The following is a 20738-nucleotide window of genomic DNA, read 5'->3' as shown; positions in this document are numbered from 1 at the left end:
CTTCATGGGTGAAACTTGGATTATCACTCACTTTTTTGACAGAATTGTCTTCCATCACCATCTCGAAACTCCTTCCTCAGGATCCAAGTCACTTTTGCAATTATTTCTCTTTTCCTAATTCTCAAACCAAGTCTCTCATTGTCTTGGGAATACCTAAGACACTCCCTCAACCTGATTCTTGATCCTTTTCCTCTCCACAATCCAAAATTTAACACCTTGCAGTCATTTTTAAAATAATGGTTCTTTTGTCATCTTTACTATGCTTAGGATTGCCATCATCCATTGTAGGTCATCAGTATGTATTGGATGGTTTAACTGAAATAGAATTAAGTTGACTTCAGCAGAAAAAAACATATATGTACTAAGAATTAACGTGCATACAAAATAGCAGGTTATGTGATTTAGTATGAGATTTTCAACTGATTGTTCAGTTGTCAACACAGGCAAATGATGACCAAGGTCAGTAATGATGTTACCATGCTACAAAATTTTCTGTTTGGACCAAATAAAGTCTAGGTGAATAAGAAAGAGAGAGAGGGGTGGGGTGAGGAGGAAGTGGCCAGGGAAGGAATGGGAAGGGAAGGGAAAAGATGAGGGAGGGGTAGGGAAACAAAATTCTGGAGAAGATGGTTATAAACAATATGAATATTTACTATTGGGATACATATCAAAACAATTTGGATCAAAAGCTGATGGACTTAAGGATATAAGCATTTTAGGTGAAGAAAGCAATAAGCATGATACTCAGAAAAATCAATGAAAAGACAGCTTTGATAAGAAAATTGAATGGTTTCTCTGAATTAGGGTGGGAAGGAAGGGCAAGGAAAAGTATATAAAAGATGAAAGGAGGTCCAGGTGGCTTTTGACTTAATTTTTTTCCCATCTCATTGAAGAAGAGTAAACACTCTTCAGTGCGTCCTTAGCCTCTAACCCTGTGCATGAACCAGGTCCTCGTAGGACCCATTAGCTTCCAGGTTTATCGACACCCTTGTTCAGATCGGGGTATTCAGTTTAAGGCTCTGTTAAGAGGAATGAGGAGACCTTGGCCAAGTTCCAGAGAAAAGCAGTAAAAATAGTACCGTGAGAAAAGATTAGGGTTCCAGAATATCAAATAATTTCTCCTGAAAAATAGAAGGCTAATACATGCCATAACTGCCTTTTGAAGTTGAAGGAATATTACCCTTAAAGTGAAGGTGCATCTTCATTTTGGAAAGCTGAAAGGAAAAGGTGTTTACATCAAAACTGGACAAATTCAGGTCTGACCCTGTTGTGGTTAGGTGTGGGGAATCTAGCAATCTTTGTGGGGAAAAAAAATTCCCCTCTTGTGGTTAGTTCTCTCCACTGCTTCTTTCAATTCTTCTATCTGTTTTATGTTAGAAAGTCATAGTTGAGGCTTCCCTGTTTGCTCAGATGGTAAAGAATCTGCTTGCAATTCAGGAGACCTGGGTTCTATTCCTGGGTCAGGAAAAACCCCTGGAGAAGGAATGGAATAGCTACAGACTCCAGTATTCTTTCCTAGAGAATTCCACGGACAGCCTGGAGGGCTATAGTCCATGGAATCACAGAGTCACACATGACTGAGCGACTAACACTTTCACTTTATAGGGCTTCCCTGCTGGCTCAGACAGTAAAGAATTTTGCCTGCTGCAATGCAGGAGACCCAGGTTTGATCCCCAGGTCGGGAATATCTCCTGGAGAAGGGAATGGCTACCTACTCCAGTATTCTTGCCTGGAGAATTCCACGGACAGAGAAGCCTGGCAGGAATGAGTTGCAAAGAGCTGGACACGACTAAAACAACTAACACTTTCACTTTTCAGTCACAGTTCATTATATTTTCCAAACAATTCCAGGGACATGCATTATTTTATTAGATGATATCAGAAGTTCAAAATGTTACCTTATTATTATTTCTGTCTCTAAGCTTGGGTATTTTAAATATGAGCATTCCTGAGTGTTTGCTTCATATGTTTATAATATTACGTTGCATTTTTTTGACTAAACTTGTTCATGTGGAATTTCCTAAAAGGGACTTTTGAAGAAATACTGGTTCATCAGTAATTTCCTCAAGTTTGCAAATTTCATGCTACAAAGTTCCAGTAAGTCACCCCTCTTTAAAATCTGAGTCATATTTTGTCTTCTGTAACAGTATACCTAAAATAGCTGAGAAATTCTGATGTCTTTTCTTTGTTTACCGATTTTAAGATCATTATGCATACTCAAATGCATAATTATAATTATGCATTCATGATGTTACTTGTGTTGGCTTAACTCAGAAATAGTGTGAAGCAGCTAATCTCGAAGCTACAGGCTGTTTCCCATCACTTAGATTCTGATCAGAGCTGTTTGTTGAGTCTTATTGGAAAGCAGACTCTATATGCACTGGTCCCACTGGACCCTTCGTTTTTATCACTAGTTTCACTCCCTGCCCTCTCCACCCCCGCCCCCCCCCCCGCCCCCCACCAAATCTTTGCTTTAAAGATGGGAAAACTACAAGATAATTTGGTTTGGTTTTGTATGTTTAGTCTATTCACAGTAATTAAATGGGAAAAATTTTTTTAATTCTGCAGTTTATTTATAATCCACACTTAGTATTATATGTAATAAGTAAAGACATAATATCATCTCTCATGCTTGAGATTTTACCATCAACTGACCTTATCATTGAGTTTACTTTAGTGTAGTTTAAACTGGTCTAGTGAAAAACTACCAAACTTTCTTCTGTCTGGGGTAGAATAAATAAATAGTATGATTCTAGTCAAAAGAAAACTGGTGTGTGTATTTTAGGTGTGTGTGCTTGGTCACTCAGTCCTGTTCAACTCTTTGCAACACATGGGCTGTAGCCAGCCAGACTCCTCTATCCGTTAAATTTTAAAGGCAAGAATACTGGGGCTGGTTGCCTTTTCCTACTCTAGGGGATCTTCCCAACCCAAGGATTGAACCCATGTCTATTGCATCTCCTGCATTGCCAGGCAGATTCTTTACCACTGTGCCACCTGGGAACCCTCTGTGTATCTTGAAAGTTGTGCCTTTATCAACAATGATTACAAAGTATTCACTGAATGGCTATAATAGGAAGGATACTTTTTCCAACACTCTGAAGGATAGTAACAAACATAATTTGATAAAAAGAAAAAAAATTAAAAAAAAAACTCTTACAGTCTTGGTCTTCAGAAACTGGAACTTGGTCAGTGATATCATAACAGGGAAGTATATACTCAAGCTGTTGTGTTATCTGGGAGTACAGTCTCAAAAGAAAGATAGAGCAGTAAATTAAGGCATTTTGCTCTGCATAAGTCAAAGGGCAGTGCGAACTCCATTTGAGTTTACAGTTTAGCTTTAATTCTGCAGAGTTGAATTAGGGAAAATCCACTTCAGTGTGAATTAGTGATGTTGTTTTGTGATTCTCAAAGTAATGGGAGAGTAACCTCATCAAAGTGTACACATGAAAGTATGTGTTTTTGTTGAAGGGATTCTATCTTCCTTCCTAGGGAATGCATCATCTCTTTGATGTATTTATAACCACCATGCTTGTTTAAATATCTAAATATTAAAGAAGATCATAAATGTATTTTTAACATCAAAAAAGGAGGGCATAGATTTTAAAGGGCTGAGTAACACTAGATGAATCTGTTTCATGTTTTCTTCTGTTCAGAGTATATGAAATTCTAGAGCCAGAACTGCCCTACAAGTTCAGGTGTCCTGATCTTTCTCTTTACAAATGAAGGGCTCATGTAGGTGATGTATTTTGACTAAGGTAATCCCTGTTGCTCAGCTGGTGAAGAATCCGCCTGTAATGCAGGAGACTCTGGTTCGATTCCTGGGTTGGGAAGATGCCCTGGAGAAGGGATGGGCTATCCACTCCAGTGTTCTTGGGCTTCGCTGGTGGCTCAGATGGTAAAGAATCTACCTGCAATGTGGGAGACCTGGGTTTGATCCCTGAATTGGGAAGATGCTCTGGAAAAGGGAATGGCTACCCACTCCAGTATTCTTGCCTGGAGAATTCCATGGACAGAGAAGCATGGCAGGCTATAGCCCATGGGTTCACAAAGAGTTGGACACAACTGAGAGACTTTCACTTTATTTCACATCAATCCAAGCACTTAGTGACAAATTTAAATCAAAACCTAAGTTTAGTGAATTCTTGGGTCATTTTTAAAAATTTATGCAACTAGCATGAAATAGAAACTACTAAGGAAAAGGTCATGGTCTTTGTAGTCATATGGGATTTTGTTTTGTGTTTGGTTCGTTTGGTTTGATTGTAAATGACAAATGAGATAGCATATTAAAAATCAGATTAGTACTTAAAATTATGATATTTGAATTTAAGACTTTGTTCCAGCATATGGACTAACTCAGGATTCCCAATTTAGAACCCAAGACAGAGGAATGGTGTAATCAGGAACTCAATGTCCAGAATTTTTTCAAACCATTTCCCAAATGCCCTATAAGCAAAGTTTGAGATCTCATAAGCTCTATTAAATACTATAGGTAGAAAATTTAGGTAGGTATTTTTTTTATTAAATTAAATTTTTATTAAATTAAATTATCTATAGGTAGGTAATTTAAACAGAATACCTTATTTTGTAACCAGTAAGTAGACTTTTTCATCATGCGAGGTAAGATTTTACTCCACTGACATTGAGTTGCATTAAAATCTTTTCATTGTGCTAGAAGTACTGTAGTTATTTCCCCACTAGTCAATCTATTAAGTGGATAAAATGTAAAAAGATTCATCAAAGTAGTAAAATCTCTTACACATTTATATCTCTGCTACACTGATCATTCTGTTGATGTCTGGATAGAATAAGCTAAATAGACCCAGGACTTCTCACAGATGTTAAACTGTTTCTTAAATTTTCCCCCATTTTCTCAAATCAATGTTCATAATAATTAGAAATGAACAGTTAGTATTTGTCAAGTGCCAGTCTAGATGATTTATATGTATCAGTTTATTTCATCTTCATAACAGCCCCATGAGGTATTATTATTCCCATTTCACAGATAAGGAAACTGATGCTCAGAGAAGTGGAGCTACTTGATCGAGATCACACCATAGATGAGTAGCAAAGGTTGGATTTAAATTTAAGCAATTTGACTCTAGAGTTCATGCTTTTCGGCACTGTGTTAACTGCCTCTCTGCTAAATTCATAAGTATACAAACTGAAGCTTCTACTTCTTTTCCTCATTGTGCTCATCCCATTGTGGAAGGACATTGTTGCAAGTATGCCATAAATCATATTTGAATTACAAGCAAATTCTTCGGTTTCAGACCCGTTGAATCAAAAGAGCTACCCCTTTTCCCACTACTACAATATTTTCACTCAGTGATTTTTTCTGAGGCTTCTTTTTAACTTTCCAGTTTGACCTTGAACTTCTGCCAGCCGATAAAACTGCTCTGTGTTTTGATCCCTTCTACCTGTGAGCAATACCAATTTAAACTGAGGAATATGCTAACTAAACTCAGACTCAGATAATTCTTTAAGTGGAGAATCCTCCATCAGTGAGCCACAACTTCACAAGGCTGTTCAGACTCCTTAAGTCGCTGCATCCAAAGAGAAAGATTCTAAAGAGGAAAACTGACCTTCCAGGCATGAAGGACGGCGGTAATCTCTTGCAGCCCAGATAGCGTGCTGATGCCTCACCATTAAGTATTGCGATGAGGCCCTACTATGTCTCTTGACCAGCTGAGCACCAAGAGCATCTGCTCTCCATTTGCTCTTGCCCAGTCAATGATGAACTGCGTGAATTTTAGCTAACGACATCTTGGATCTCATCACGAATTCTGCTTATGATTGGAGGCCTGTATAGAGGCTATTTTTTATCCGTTCTAAACTGTCATCATTTCTACAGGTACAAAAATATCTGCAGTCATAAAATTAAGAACATTGGAAAACATTACCTGCTTTTCAGTATTTTTTCCATCCTAACTAGACTATGTTAAATTCTATTCCCTGTATACCTACTCAATGCCTGCTATTGGTATTTAGTATCTCAACTAGACTTTCAAGACCCCAAACTGTGCAAATGTGAGAAATAATTCACTACAGAGCTATAAATTTCACAGCTCAAAAACCCCTGAAGATTATTAATGAGGCACCATGCAATTAGCTTATACAAAGTGCAGCTAGGAATCATGCATAATGTAAAACAGAAACTGCTAACCACTGGCTCATGGAAGATCATTTTAGCTAGTTTTCATGGATATGAAGAATTGATATTTAACACAATTCCTGAGAAGATTCTTATTGCTTTAATAACATGGAAAGAATTTAGTTTCTTACCGATTTGCTAAGGGGAAAATAGAAGGCAGTTTATGATTAAAGCTATTTTGAACCATGTGAAATTGAAAAAGTTGTTTAACATTTTAGAGTCTCAGTTTTTGCTTCTACAAAATGGGCATAATTATATCTTTCTCATAAAATGGTTGTGAAAAGTTATTTTATAAATTAATGTAATACCTAGAATTTTAGCACATAGTTAATGCCTAGTGAAATATAGTATATCATATATTAGGGCAATGTGTCACTTTTCCATCCAGCCAAAATTCTTGTTTTACTGGGAATTCTGTATTTCTGTGGAAACATATTTCTTTAGCAATATTAGAAACATTAGGCAAACTCTCGCATAGAATAAATAACATGCCTGTACTGCTGGTGGTTCAGAAGGAATAGAATCAGCCTTCAATGCGGGAGACCTGGGTTTGATCCTTGGGTCAGGAAGATCTCCTGGAGAAGGGAATGGCAACCCACTCCAGTATTCTTGCCTGGAGAATTTCATGGACAGCAGATCCTGGTGGGCTACAGTCCATAGGGTCACAAAGAGACATGAGTGAGTGACTAACACGTTTTTTATACATTAACTCATCTTATCTTCAAAATAATCCTACAACATAAATACTTTGATTATACTTATTTTAGAGATGAAGAAACCGAGACACAGGAGTTAAATAACCTGCCCAGGGTCGTAACGCTCTTCTAAATGCAGTTTGAACTCAGTCAGCTGACATCATAGTACAGGTTTTTAAGCCATCTCTTAAGTGTGATAAGCCAGTTAATGAGTATACACTTAAAATAATACATAAATAATTTATCTTGGCTACTATGCCCCCAAATATTTCAGGTTTTGAAATGGTCTTCAATATATTTTTCATATATGTTTATGATATACTTCATTTAGCAGTAATAATAATTGTTTGTATAGTAAACTATATAGTATATATCAAAATGTTTGATAAAAGTAGAAGTGCATGGCTTAATCCTAAATATGTATATAAAAAGTCTTTATGATTACATTTTAGGTACAATGTTTAATAAAAATGTAAGGCATATTTGATAGACTTTCCACCCATATAGGAGAAAGCTTTAGTGTTTTAAACTCTGAAGTATAATCCTAATTCTCATGAGGATCCCTTAATATGTGTGTATTAACTACTTTTCATCTATTGCTATGCTTTCGTTTGGTCATTGACCATCAGATATGCATTGCAGTTTTCAAATGTGTGAGACATACACTTAAAATATAATAAGCTTGATTATTAAGATTGATTTAAATAATCTATGTGTATATCATTTAGATATTTTTAGTATTGATGCATTGTGAGCATCTAGAGGAAACGAATTGGAGAAGGAAATGGCAACCCACTCCAGTGTTCTTGCCTGGGGAATCCCAAGGATGGGGGAGCCTGGTGGGCTGCCGTCTATGGGGTCTCACAGAGTCGGACACAACTGAAGCAACTTAGCAGCAGCAGAGGAAACGAAACTCATATCTCTCTACTCTGAGCATTTTCTGTATAGTAGATATTTAATTGAATATCTAATTTCAATCTAGTTTATCTAGTTTCGTTTATTGAATGAATAATGAATATACTTAATTTCTAATAAAGTGATTATTTTAAAAGCAGAATAACCTAAATAAGTTTCTCAAAATAGAAATAGTACATTGAGATTGTTTTAAATACTGATCAATTATTAATAATTGGAATGAGTTTATACATAAGGTTATGTCATTAATGTGGCAAAAAAAACATATCTGAACAATGTAAGCCAAACTGTTGCAAGATGTAATATCATTCACACACAACTAAATCCTGGTATTTTACTCAAAATATACACATTGATTCTTTTATTCATATTTTGACTCGTTTTATACAGACCATGGTTTGAGAAATGTGTCCAGATTGACTTCCATACTGAACAAAGGTCCCCTGGGTTGGAAGCATGTAGTTACAGCTAAATCTGTTTCATTGGTTAGACTTCCTTTCTCCTTTGTCCCCCATGGAAAGCAAGGCACTGATTCTAGAAGACAGGGCCAGCCCCTACTGGTGAGCACTTGACTTATTCTCTGAAAGTGAAGTAGTATAGTTCTTCTGTATCAGTTGATTTGAAAAAAAAAAATGAAAATCACTCTCACCGTCAGTCTTACTTAATGTATTTACAATATTTGCGTTATTAAAGAGTCTCACAGATTAGATAAGCTTTGTTCGATTTGACTCAGTAGCACCTTCACACTTCTGCCAACTAGTTTGCCAAGCTTTTAATTATTTGCACCCTACTTTCAATAACTTGTATCATAAAACTCTGCCTTCCCAAAGGGTACTATATTTATCACAGCACTTAGTATATAGTTCAACAATTTCATCATTTTTTTCTCTTTGGAATGGGAAATGTTCCTCGATCCTATTCTTCCAGGCTTGCTATAGACTCTTGCCATGACTTTCAAATCTCGAGTATCAGGTATAATATATTTTAAGTTAAAAACGTAGGTGAGTTCTTAATAATTTAGGTCATAGAGGAAAATAAGGGTTCCAATCATGAAAACAACATGTAACTAGAAAAGAAAGAAACCTTTATATTTGTTTTTAATTTTTTAATGTATTATTAGTATCAAAAATGCTTTGGGTTTGTTTGTTTGTTTTTGCCTTGTGATTGTCTAAAACAGTAGTAACAAGGAGACAATCTAAAAGGTGGCCGGAAGATTGCAGTGGATTAATATCTAAGCATGACTTTGTGTAGAATAGAGCTTTCTCTCTCTTCCACAGAATGCCTTTGGGGTACTTCTCACAAAGACACTACTGAATAGAATTTACCACCTTCTAATGTAAATGGGCCATCGACAGTTGACTCTGTCTGTGGATCTATTTCCTGCTCTCTAGAGTCTTTATACAAACATTTTTATTTCCACCACACCACTTTCTCTGACCCCACCATTTTCTTTGGTATTAAAATACCCAAGTAAAGCAAATTAGAATCGCTTCGTTTATTGCTTCACCCATAAAAATAGTAGCGTTTCCTTCAGTATAAACCCAGCATGTTGAATTTTCATATTTATTGTCTCCTTCACACTCGAGATTTGCGTTTGGACTTGACAAAAATTCTATAATGGGAAGCTTACAATGACATTATTGTCAAGCTGTAAGGACCTATGAGATCATCTTACAGTGGAGAAGGATGAGACTGCAGAGGTTAAGTGATTGGCCTCAGGTCACCCAGCCGGGACCACTGCTCTCAGATCCCTGAGCCCAGGTTTCTCTGACAGCCTCGAGTGAGGAGGGCTCCTCAAGCAACTTACTTTTCCCTTCCCGAGGTTTCTGCGCTGACACTCTTCTGCACATTGCACTAAGTGCAAGCCCAGAAATTCTGCCAGGAGCAAAACAACACTCCTTAAACACTCTGTGACTTTCAGAGCCGTATAAAATAAAAGGTTGAAGTTAATGGCTGCCAGTTTGGAGGGAGTAGTTCCTCTTTGGAGCCAAATGTATGTGGAGAACAGATGAGACTGTGGGAGTGAAGTTGGCAAAAGGGAAAGAGAAATGAGTCTATTCTTTTTTGAAAATGAAAGTATAATAAATATCTGGATAACTTAGATGTTTATTACTCATTTAAAGACTCTTCCCATTTGAAAAATGAAGTATCTGTACCTTTAGTATGAGTACTCTTAAACAATGATTTTATATTATTGTTCTAAATGTCACAAAATGATTCTTTTTATTTGGAAGTTAAGAGATTGTTTTAATGATCTGTATATATGGAACTATTTGTGTTCCCTTTCTTAAAAGATCATTATTTCTTATAGTAAGATTTCTATATTTAAGCAGTGACTCATATTGAGATAATGTGTTCAGCCATTTTGAGAACTAAAAGCAAATATACCTCAGAGATAATGATTATTTAAATTCTGGGTTCATAGAGATAAAACTGTCTTTGACATAAGGAGTATGTATATAGTAGCCAAGAATTCTATCATTTTATTTCACACTCATTTTGTTTTTGAAAAGTCTTTTATCATGTTTGCGATCCCACATACCACAGTGAACTTGGAGACATTTGTTAGCTGAAGTTCTCTGGAATTTCACTCTCATGCCATCCTTAAATGATATTTTGTAGAAATGTGCTCAAGAAAAACAGTATTCTAATGAAACTTCCTGGGGTTTCCATTCATAAATCTATTCTGTGCCTAATGGTATATGGTGTTGTGATTCTTATTATGGCACAATACTGATGTCCTTCCCTTTTAGACTTTTCATGTATTTTGTAATTTTAAAATATTCTTAATTTTTTTGAACTTCAGTTTGAAAATGTGACTAGCATTTTTTTCTCAAGCAATGGAAATGGGATAATATTTTACTAAGTTATTTTCTTGTTTCTTAAGCCATGACTGTAAGTGAGATTCTTGGTATGAGTTTGAAAATTCTCAAACTTACTTGTCTAAATCTGTTTCTATACCACACACACACACACACACACACACACACACACACACACAAAGGAATACTGCTTTTCTCACTCAAGGGACATCCCAATGTATCAATAGCACAGTGACCATTTTATTATATTTTAAACCTATCATTCTATTTTTAATGGAAATACATGATTTTAATGGATGCCCAGATCCCTGGGTTGGCAAGATCCCCTGGAGGAGGGCATGGCAACCCACTCCAGTATTCTTTGCCTGGCAAATCCCCATGGACAGAGGAGCCTGGTGGGCCCAAGTCCAGAGAGTTGGACATGACTGAGCGACTAAGCACAGAGCATGGCACCCTTAGTTATGTTGACTGGTGTCTGGCATTAACTGGCCATGAAGAATATTCAGGTGTTACAGCTGAGAAGCTGTTTCTATATTGTCATGCAAATAACTTGACCTTTTGGGACCACATGAAGTACTATGATCCCGTTTGTGTAGTTTAAAGTGATACTCTTATTTTCTGAAAGAAAAAAAAAATTGTTTACCTCAGTAGCATCAAGTTCAAACATTCATGAGGTGTCCTGTATAACTTTTTAAGGGATATTTAGTAAAAAGCAGTTTATTAGGTGGAAATCGTCACACTAAAGTTTTATAGTTCTAGTCAAATCAGTAATGTTGAGGCTGTATACCATGACCAGAATTCCTGAGAATACAATTGTGCAGGGCTTTCAGTTATCACTTGACATTTCTCCCCACTCCAGGTAGTCCAAGATTTTAAGTTATTATGCCTCTATAGACTAGGCTGTTGGTGAAGGGAATTTTTAGTTCACTGCCGCCAGAGACTTCACACAGTTAAAAGGAGAGGGATACAGTTTTCATGACTGTCAGATTGAATTTGAATTTAATTCCAGTGTGGAGAACTGCTTGGATACATTAACCAAAACTTTTACTGTGTAAAATTTTCCCTGTGGTAGTACAAGGTCAAATCACATGCAGTATCTTTTTTTTTTTTTTTCATTTAGATGTAGAGAGTAATTCAACTGGGAGAGATTGGCGGTGGTGGGGACATCTCATTCCTAAGGGTTAGGAATATATATGTCTGTGTGTGTATATATATGTATGTGTGTTCTTCTGGTACCAGTTATATGTATCTAATGCCTACAATAATTTGGAAATTCTCCAATACCTAATATCAAATATGTTTTTAAAGCTGAGAGAATAGAAACAGCCATGAATTGTTAAAATAGCTATGGATGTTGTCAAACAGGCCCAGTGCTTTTCACCTATTACCAAATTATGGAAATAACACATCAGGAAAATTTTCAGCAGCATAAAAGTGTATCTCATGGCAATAGTTTGAGATTTTCTAGTGAGATTTTTTTTATATTTCCCAGCTAAAGTCAGTGGAGGCCAAATTTTCCATCAAATGCCACTTCTGGGTTGTTGTTATTGTTTTTTAAGACTGTAATGTCAGTCTCTTCTCACGGGTCAAATTTTCCTAAGACTTCTAGCTCTTTGTAAGCCTGAGTTTGGAAATCTTCAGCAATTATTTTCAGCAAAATTTGGAATCCCTAAGACAGCATTATGTCACCAGTTTCTTAGGTTAGAATTATCCTCTATTCTTTACCTTTGGGCTGCCTACTTTTATCTCCATTAACCTTTTGGCTTGAGTATAAACATTTATTGAAGGCTACCTCCTTTGTCGGTCCAGTAACTCCAAAGGTTAGTGAGAAGTGGATGCTAGTTTGACCTCTTTTATCCACATTAGATGATTCTAATTATTCCTAAGAAATGACACTTTTGACCCATTTTGTCCTTGTCAAGTTTGTCTAGTTGTAGACTGTCTAAGTATGAAACTCTGGGTTCAAACAGTGTCTCGGAGTGCAAAATTTTCTTAAACTTACAAAGCAGAGCCTCAAAAGAACACACTATTTCTTTTTCTTTTTAAAACATTCCAGCTTAACTGAAATTCAGGTTTCCATTATATCTTAAATTGCTTACCAAAAGAGACTGCCTGGATATAAAGTACAAACTGTAACCTGTAAAACCCCATGGGTTGTTTCAATACAGAAAAAAAAAAAAGAAGAAAACCTGTATATAAATGAGGATGAGTTAGGTTTTGCTGAGGTTGTAAGCAACCCTAATATTGCAATAGGTGTTTGTTTGTTTGTTTTTGCATGAATAAAGTTTCCTGGGACTTTCCTTTTGGTCCAGTGGTTCAGACTCTGTGCTCCCAATGCAGGGGACCCAGATTCAACCGCCCCTCAGAATTAGATCCTGTGTACCGCAAGGAGGATCCTGGTGCCACAACTAAGAGCTCGCAGGGCCAAATAAATTTTTTTGAAGTTTCTTTCTCATATTACGTAGCCTCTGTTGTTAGGAGTCTTCCTTCTTTACATGCTTGACAGTCACTTCAACAGAGGCAAGGCATGATGGTGAGTCCATTGGTCTTATAGCTTCTTTGTGAAAGTGACATGAATCACTGCTGACTCAATTTTATTGGTGGAGTGAAGTCATGTATTCCCATACCTAACTTTAAAAGAGCCCTGTGAAATAGAGAGGTGGAAATAATTAATCAATAGCAGTAGTGACTACCATCGTCTTTAAATTGATCGTAGCTTTTGTCTTGACTTCTATCCTAATCCCTGTAAACATTACCAGTGCCTGAGAAATAGGGATTCTGGAAATACTCTTCGCACATTTTAATTCCTTTATTCATGTAGGTAGTCGGTACAAGTCTGTGCTGTACGTGTGGTATACAAAGCACCATGCTGGTCGCTTGATAAGACAACTTTTGAGGTGGAAATCGTTATCCCCATTTTACAGATACTTATCCTGAAGTTCAGCATGTTAACTGATTTTCCGGTCCCAGAGTCTGCCAATAGTCGTATCAGGATTCCAGCCTAGATCATCCCAATCCAAGGACAGTCTTGTCCTTTCTATCACATGTCAACTATAAAGTTAATAGTGAATCATAAAATGTTTTAGATACCCAGTTACAAAAACAAAAATTGGTGGTTACCACTGTATTCTTCATACTTTAAGGGAAAAATATTAAATATATCTGATGCTTGTGGAATAACAATGAATATTTGGTGTTTTTCCAACTAAGGGAGAGTTCTTTCATACTTTTGAGTACATTTGATAAGGAAATTCTTTTTTAAACTGTAAGTCAGTACATTTGAATGTTTTTTCTATTAGTTTTCTTTTGCTGCCAAGACACATAGTCAAAAACTTGGTGACTTAAAACACACAGGTATTATATTAAAGTTCTACCCAGATAGTGCAAATGCTAAAGAACCAACCTGCCATTGCAGGAAACATAGAGGCATGGGTTTGATCCCTGGGTCGGGAAGATTCTCCTGAAGAAGGAAATGACAACCCACCTGGAAAACCCCGTGGACAGAGGAGCCTGACGGGCCACAGTCCACTGGGTTGCACAGTTTTGGCTGTAGTCCAAGAGTCAGACATGACTGAAGCGCTTAGCAGGCATGCATACATCAGAAGTCCAGTAGGGTTATCACCAAACTAAAACCAATTTGTCAACAGGATGCATTCCTTTCTAGAGGTTCTAGGGAAGAATCTATTTCCGGCTCATTGAGGTTGTTGGCAGATTTAGTTCCCTAAAGTCACAGAACTGAAATCCCTCTTTTTCTCCCTTCCTTCAGTTGAGGCCCGTTCCCAGTTTCTAGACCCCAACACATGCAGTTCATGGCTGTGGTGTGCCATCTTCAAAGGGCGAGAGGCAGGTGGAACCCTTTTCATGTCAAATTTCTTTGACTACTGTTTTACCTTCCCCTTCTACTTTTAGAAACTCGTGTTTAGATTGGGTCCGTGTGGGTAATCTGGGGTCCTGTCACCACATCATAACTCTAAGTCTTAAACATATCCTTAAAATCTATTTTGCCAAGTAAAATGACATATTCACATGTTTCAAGAGATTAGGGTGTTCATGTTTGGGGCCCTACCATACATTTTACATCCATTCTCTTTTGCCAACATGTTGTATCAATTGTATCCTACCTCTTTGGATGCTAGATAAACATTTTGGTTTCACTTTATTCATTTGTGAAATTATGGAATTAAACTCACTGAATTTTAAAGTTGATTCTGGCCCTTAACGTTCTAGACTTGTATGAATCCTTATGATAGAGATACGGGAAAGTAAACCTAATGATCAATGTGGATATTATTGTTATTTTCTATTCATGGATTTTGCTAGAGTGTAGATTTCATATAATCCTGACTAACACCTTCCTTCTCACACTTGGTAATCTTCTTTGGAGGCAGTCAATCTCTACAAAAGTTGACTTCTTCAGAAAGAAATTGACTTACCTCCTCAAAACTGTAATAACTGGTCCCTTGAGATGTTTTTTATCTACTTATACTTTACAGCTTGAGTACAGCTTTCACAGTGTTTCTTTGCTGCATTTTTGCTTTTGCCTTATTGATTTGGAGTCAAAGAAATTGTTTTCCTTTGAATTCAGTTTCTTGAAAAGTCAGCTTCTTCCTGAGCCCAGGCATAATAAAGGTTTGCCAACATTTTAAAAGATACAATGCCTAACTTACCATTAACAATAGATATCACATAACTATATGTATTTGTGCCACAAAATCAAATCCTCTAAATCTTAATTTGCTTATGTAGAAAAAAAAAGTGGAGAAAATGTAAATACCTAACTGCCGGAGTTGCAAAAATCAAATAAGATAATTCAGGAGAAGTATTTAGCAAGTGTTTCGTGGATGTGAACCACTGATACTGTTTTGGAGTAGGAGCTGCAGGGATGGACAGTCCATCTGAGTTTGCCCAGGACTTGCACTAAATGTTCAGCATCCTGGGAAACCCTTCAGTCTTAGGAAAATCCAGAAGTTGGTCACCCTAGGAGCAGTAGTGTTTGGAAACAGAGCTAAATATAAATATGGGCTTCCTCTTCAACCTAAAGGAAATTATTTAACCTTTGAGGCGAAATATCTTTATCTGAAAATGTATGTGAAGACTGTAAGTAGGAGATTTCACCCAAGTAGCAGCAACAGTAGTAACCTTATTCTTCCTGCTTAAAACATCTTTACCATTTTCCTTCTGCTCCGAGGTTTAGGCACAAAAAAAAAGCTTTGCTTGATATGAAACGGTCCTTCAAGATCTATTTCTAACCTGCTTTTCCAGACGCATATGCTGTTGTGGTTCTTCGACTTATCAATAGTGATAATAATAGTATCAATGATGATTCCAGTGATGGCAGGGAACTATTTCCTGTGTAGTGTCTGCTTAGTCGTGTCCAACTCTTTACGACCCAAGGACTGTAGCCCGCCAGGCTCCTCTGTCCATGGATTTTCCCAGGCAAGAATAATGGAGTGGGTTGCCATTCCCTACTCCAGGGGATCTTCCCGACCCGGGGACTGAATCCACACCTCTTGTGTCTCCTGCGTTGGCAGGTGGGTTATTCACCACTGTGCTACCGGGGAAACCCCAGCTGTTCCCTAGTGCTTTCTGTATAGGAAGAGCAGCTATGAAGACTTTATATAAGAACTGAAACCAAAGAATCCCAGAACTAGTCACTATTTCCTGTACATACCACTCTTATATGCTGCTCAGACTTTGTCCAGGGCCATTACCAGCAAATGCAAATTCTTCCTATCGGCCCTTCAAGAGGGAACTTCCCTGGTGGCTTAGCGATAAAGAATTCACGTGCAATACAGGAGACACAGGTTTGGTCCCTGGGTCAGGGAGATCCCCTGGAGTAGAAAACGGCAACCCACTCCAGCATTCTTGCTCAGAGGAGCCTGGTGGGCTATGGTCCATGAGGTTGCAAAGATCTGGGCATGACTGAGCGTGAGCACAGTCCTTCAAGATCCTGTCCCCAGAACCCACAGGACAGGATGCTTGCCCTTCACTGACCCCAACAGTTTACACATGACTTTGCGCCCCTACCTGATACTTACTGTCTTATAGTAAACTTGTTTTAATGCACCTGTATCCTTCACCGAAAAAGCCCTGCTGCTGTTCCTAGAACCAAGCATAAGACTGGATCAGTAGGTTCCTCTGTGAAATGCATGAGAGACTGTGATATTGGCAGATCAGTTGATCTACTTTACAGCAAAAGGTCCCCTCAAGAATTTGTGATCAATATGTAGTGTTCATATTATCTGAGCGACTGAACTGAACTGATGGAAAATTGTAAAAGCTGATTTACTGTGTCAAAATGCATGTGGCTTTAAGAACTATGGCATATAAAGATTAAATCATTTAAAATGCATGCCTTTCTCATGGAATAAGAGACTACAATAGAAATGAACCAAGTGCCTGTTGTTGAAGTCTGTTATTTAAGATCAGAAGAGAGAAGGTGTTACAGATAACACCACTAAATCCCCCATGGGCAGGTTTAGGGAAATGGTGGAGTCTCTCTTGTGATTAGTTCTGCTTATGATTTGGAGACCTGCTGACCCTGATCTATAGACTTTGCTGCTTCTCTAGAAGTACAAGGAGCTGAAATATACACAGTTTAGACCTATTATTTAATTGCCTGTCAGTCCCTATCATTTCAGGTTGAAGAAGCTTGAAAAAAGAGTTACTTTGTTGTGTCCGACTCTTTGCTACCCCATGGACTATACAGTCCATAGAATTCTCCAGGCCAGAATGCTGGAGTGGGTAGCCATTCCCTTCTCCAGGGGATCTTCCCAACCCAGGGACTTAATCCAGGTCTCCAGCATTGCAGGAAGATTCTTTACCAGCTGAGCCACCACGGAAGACCCAGAATACTGGAGTGGGTAGCCTATTCCTTCTCCAGCAGATCTTCCAGTCCCAGGAATAGAACCGGAGTCTCCTGCATTGCAGGCAGATTCTTTACCAGTGGAGCTGCCAGGAAAACCCTTCAAGGAGCTTACTTATTCTCAAATTATATTTTGAAAATGGAAAAACAAGATCATCACTTAGACTAATAGCCAGAGGGATAACTTGATAACCCTTTGCCTAGATTGTTTTAAAAAGTGTAATATAAAATTACTTTCTTCCCATGGGGCTTTCAGATAACTGTTTTACATGGTTTTACTTTCCAAATATTGAGATAGATAGTTGAAAATTAAAGAATTCAAAATGAATTAAAGTATGGCTATAAAAGGGCTTCCCTGGTGGCTCAGATCGTTAAGAATCTTCCTGTAATACAGGAGACCCAGGTTCAATCCCTGGGTCTGGAAGATCCTCTGGAGAAGGGAATGGCAACCCACTCCAGTATTCTTGACTAGAGAATTCCACAGATCCTGGTAGGCTACAGTCCATGGGGTCACAAAGAGTTGGACATGACTGAGTGACTAACATACTGAATTGACTCTGAAAAATCAATATACTAGTATTTCTTAGGATTGATCCAGCTTACCACCTCCTCTGTTTTAATATTTGAAATATTTTGAGACTTATTTTTGTTTGCCCACCATAGTTGATTTTTCCATTAAGAATATTTTATGGTAGTTTTACCTTTTACAATATAATTGATATGTCAAAAATGAGTTAGCATTGATTTGATGCATAGTTTTTAATATGTCTTTGCAGCATCAGTAGATCTGTAATATCTGCACTATCATTGTTGTCATTTGGCCAGTGAAGTGAGGTCTCCGGATTCCTGAGAGATTTGAAATGGCCAGATTATGTAGAACTCCTCAAGTGAATACTTACTAATGCCAATTTGGGAAATTTGTGATAGCATGTGACACGTTAGCAAATCCCCAAACGGGAGGAGGTGTCTTCAGCAGGATCATATCTAGGTGAAAATTTAGTTCAAAAATTACCTTGAGACCCTTGTATGGTACTCTGTGTTGTGGTTTTATGATAGTTGATATACAGAACATGGGTAGGTGAATGATAAACGTCTGAATGTCGGTTCACTCTGACTCATCGGGAAACACCAGTTTTGCTCAGACTTACTTATTTCCTCCCTGGTTGATTTCCAGCTATGCTAACATAAAGACAAATAATTTGGGTACCAAACAGCCTAAAATAATGAACCTTATATTTAAAATGTACACTGAAAATATTTTGTTAGAACTAGAGCACTTGTCTCCCTGCTTCTGTGCTTCTCAGAGCAAGGAATTGTCATGCTGTAGTTGCTCCGCATCTGAATTTATTTCCAATTCCTCTTTTATAGTCTTTTTGGAGACAGTGTATAGTGAGTCATTAGCATTAATATTATTTCAGTTTCAGTCAGGCTACATATCCATACTTAGACAAGGGTGCTCGGTGGATTTCATTACTCATTCAGAATAAATTCCTACTTTAATATAAATGTTGCTCAGGATAGAGCTTTGAAATGGATCCTGATTCTTTAAATTCTTTCCTGTCTGTTTCAGGAAATAGTAAGATCCTGTTGATAGTAAAGTACAATGTGTCTAAAGTTCACTTCTAAACACTGCTCTTTGCAATGAAAGTCATCTGCATTCTCTTTATAATTCAGAGCCGCAAGAGATCTGTCTAATCTTGGAGATCTGATCCAGTATCATTTAGGAAAAAAAAAAATTCTTGATAATAATTCTACCATTCAGATTAGTGAAAGCAGTAAAGCTTTACAGCTTCTGTCGTCTTAAAAAAGATATCATGAGACGGGGGAATAAGGACTTGGATTATGGTTTGGGAGATTTAGTTATTTGGGGAAATAAAATGATTAGTACTGTTATTATTCAAGTTTGTAATCAACGAAAGCAAATGGCATCTGTTTGTTATCATTCTTTCTACAGAAGACAAAGGCTCAGGTCCCGATGGTGCTGACTGCTGGTCCCAAGTGGCTGTTGGATGTGACTTGGCAAGGAGTGGAAGACAACAAAAACAACTGCATCGTGTACAGCAAAGGTAACTGCAAGAGCCTCTCACTCACGCTTTGGAGGCATTGAAACCTGAGCGTTGCAAAACAGCCCCAAATGAGCTGGGAGGGGAGTACAAAGTAAAATGGGATCCTCTCTCTTCCTTTTTCCCTTCTGCATCTCCCTAACCTGTATTTTCAGCAAAGACTACCGGATTGTTTTTTTTTTTTTTCCCCTGTTCAGCATAAAACAAAAGGTGTTAGGCCTTTACTTCACACCACGCACATTCACTTCACGGATTTGAGTGTCTTGACTAGTACCTTCCTCGCCGTTACTTTTATTGATAGCAGGTCTGATGAGATCTCAGATTCCTCTCTGAGGCATTATCCATCAGAAAGTAAATTCCTTTTGAAATGGAGCAGTCCGTGTCAGGGTGACAAGGTGCGTGATCCGGAAAGCACTGAACTCCAGCCAGTCTCTTGAAATCACACAGGATGAGAGCAGAGCTGAAAAGGAAGCCATTGCAAAGTCTGAGAATTCCTCCCCATGGTGATTTCTGAAGGGCAGGAGAGAGGAAGGGATGGCTTGCAGAGCTCTGCCTTTGATTTGCTCAGTGTGGCTTCAGCCTAGACTGCGTCACACAGCTACGCCCAGGCTACAAAGGAGCCGCCGCTCCCTGACACACGTCGTGGGACGGCTCCCCCAGACTCAGGCCCCTTTGCCTTGTGATGTGGTTGGCTGCGCTTTCCTCCATATTCACGTTCTGGGCCCAAGTTCTGTACTTTGAGAGTGAAATCCCTAATCTCGCTTCTTCGTAAATATTGCAAAACCTTGTGCTTCTCATGTTTAATTTCTTTTCGCTTTCTTTTTTAACCAAATAGACCTACTGAGATCAAAGATGTGTTTGCACATTGAACCTAGAAACTATGAAAGCATACAAGGGAACAAGCAAATAAGCACCCCTATCAATATATTAACATATAAAACACTAATCATAACATCAAAGACTCTTAAAAACTTGCTAGAAACAATTACAACTTGTTCCTATAATCATTACAATTTGTACACTTATAAGAGGATTGCCTTTAAACTACCATAAGCCTTTGAAAGTTGAAACACCGGAAAGAGGGAATTTGCAAGCTAAAAAAACAATCTGCACACCAGGATCTGATTATATTCCTTTTCCTTCTGTAATTGCTGGTCCCATACCCACTTATTTTCTAACCCCAAATACCTGTGGTATGCTGGTGGGAGCTTTTAGCTAGAAGGGAAG

At 37.8% G+C, this 20738-nt stretch overlaps 1 protein-coding gene across 2 annotated transcripts in view; it reads left to right on the top strand.

Moving 5' to 3' along the window:
* Window positions 1-20738, top strand: part of ZFPM2 (zinc finger protein, FOG family member 2) — a 502740-nt gene that overhangs the window by 310067 nt on the left and 171935 nt on the right. For both annotated transcript variants that reach the window (XM_043880290.1, XM_043880291.1), the window contains exon 5: window positions 19403-19514. In XM_043880290.1, the coding sequence (XP_043736225.1) occupies window positions 19403-19514 (112 nt within the window). The remainder of the gene's footprint in view (window positions 1-19402; window positions 19515-20738) is intronic.

Source organism: Cervus elaphus, chromosome 21, assembly GCF_910594005.1.
Source record: "Cervus elaphus chromosome 21, mCerEla1.1, whole genome shotgun sequence".
NCBI classification, from domain to species: domain Eukaryota; kingdom Metazoa; phylum Chordata; class Mammalia; order Artiodactyla; family Cervidae; genus Cervus; species Cervus elaphus.
Note: the sequence above shows the minus strand (reverse complement) of the source record. Positions and strands in the feature narration are given on the sequence as shown.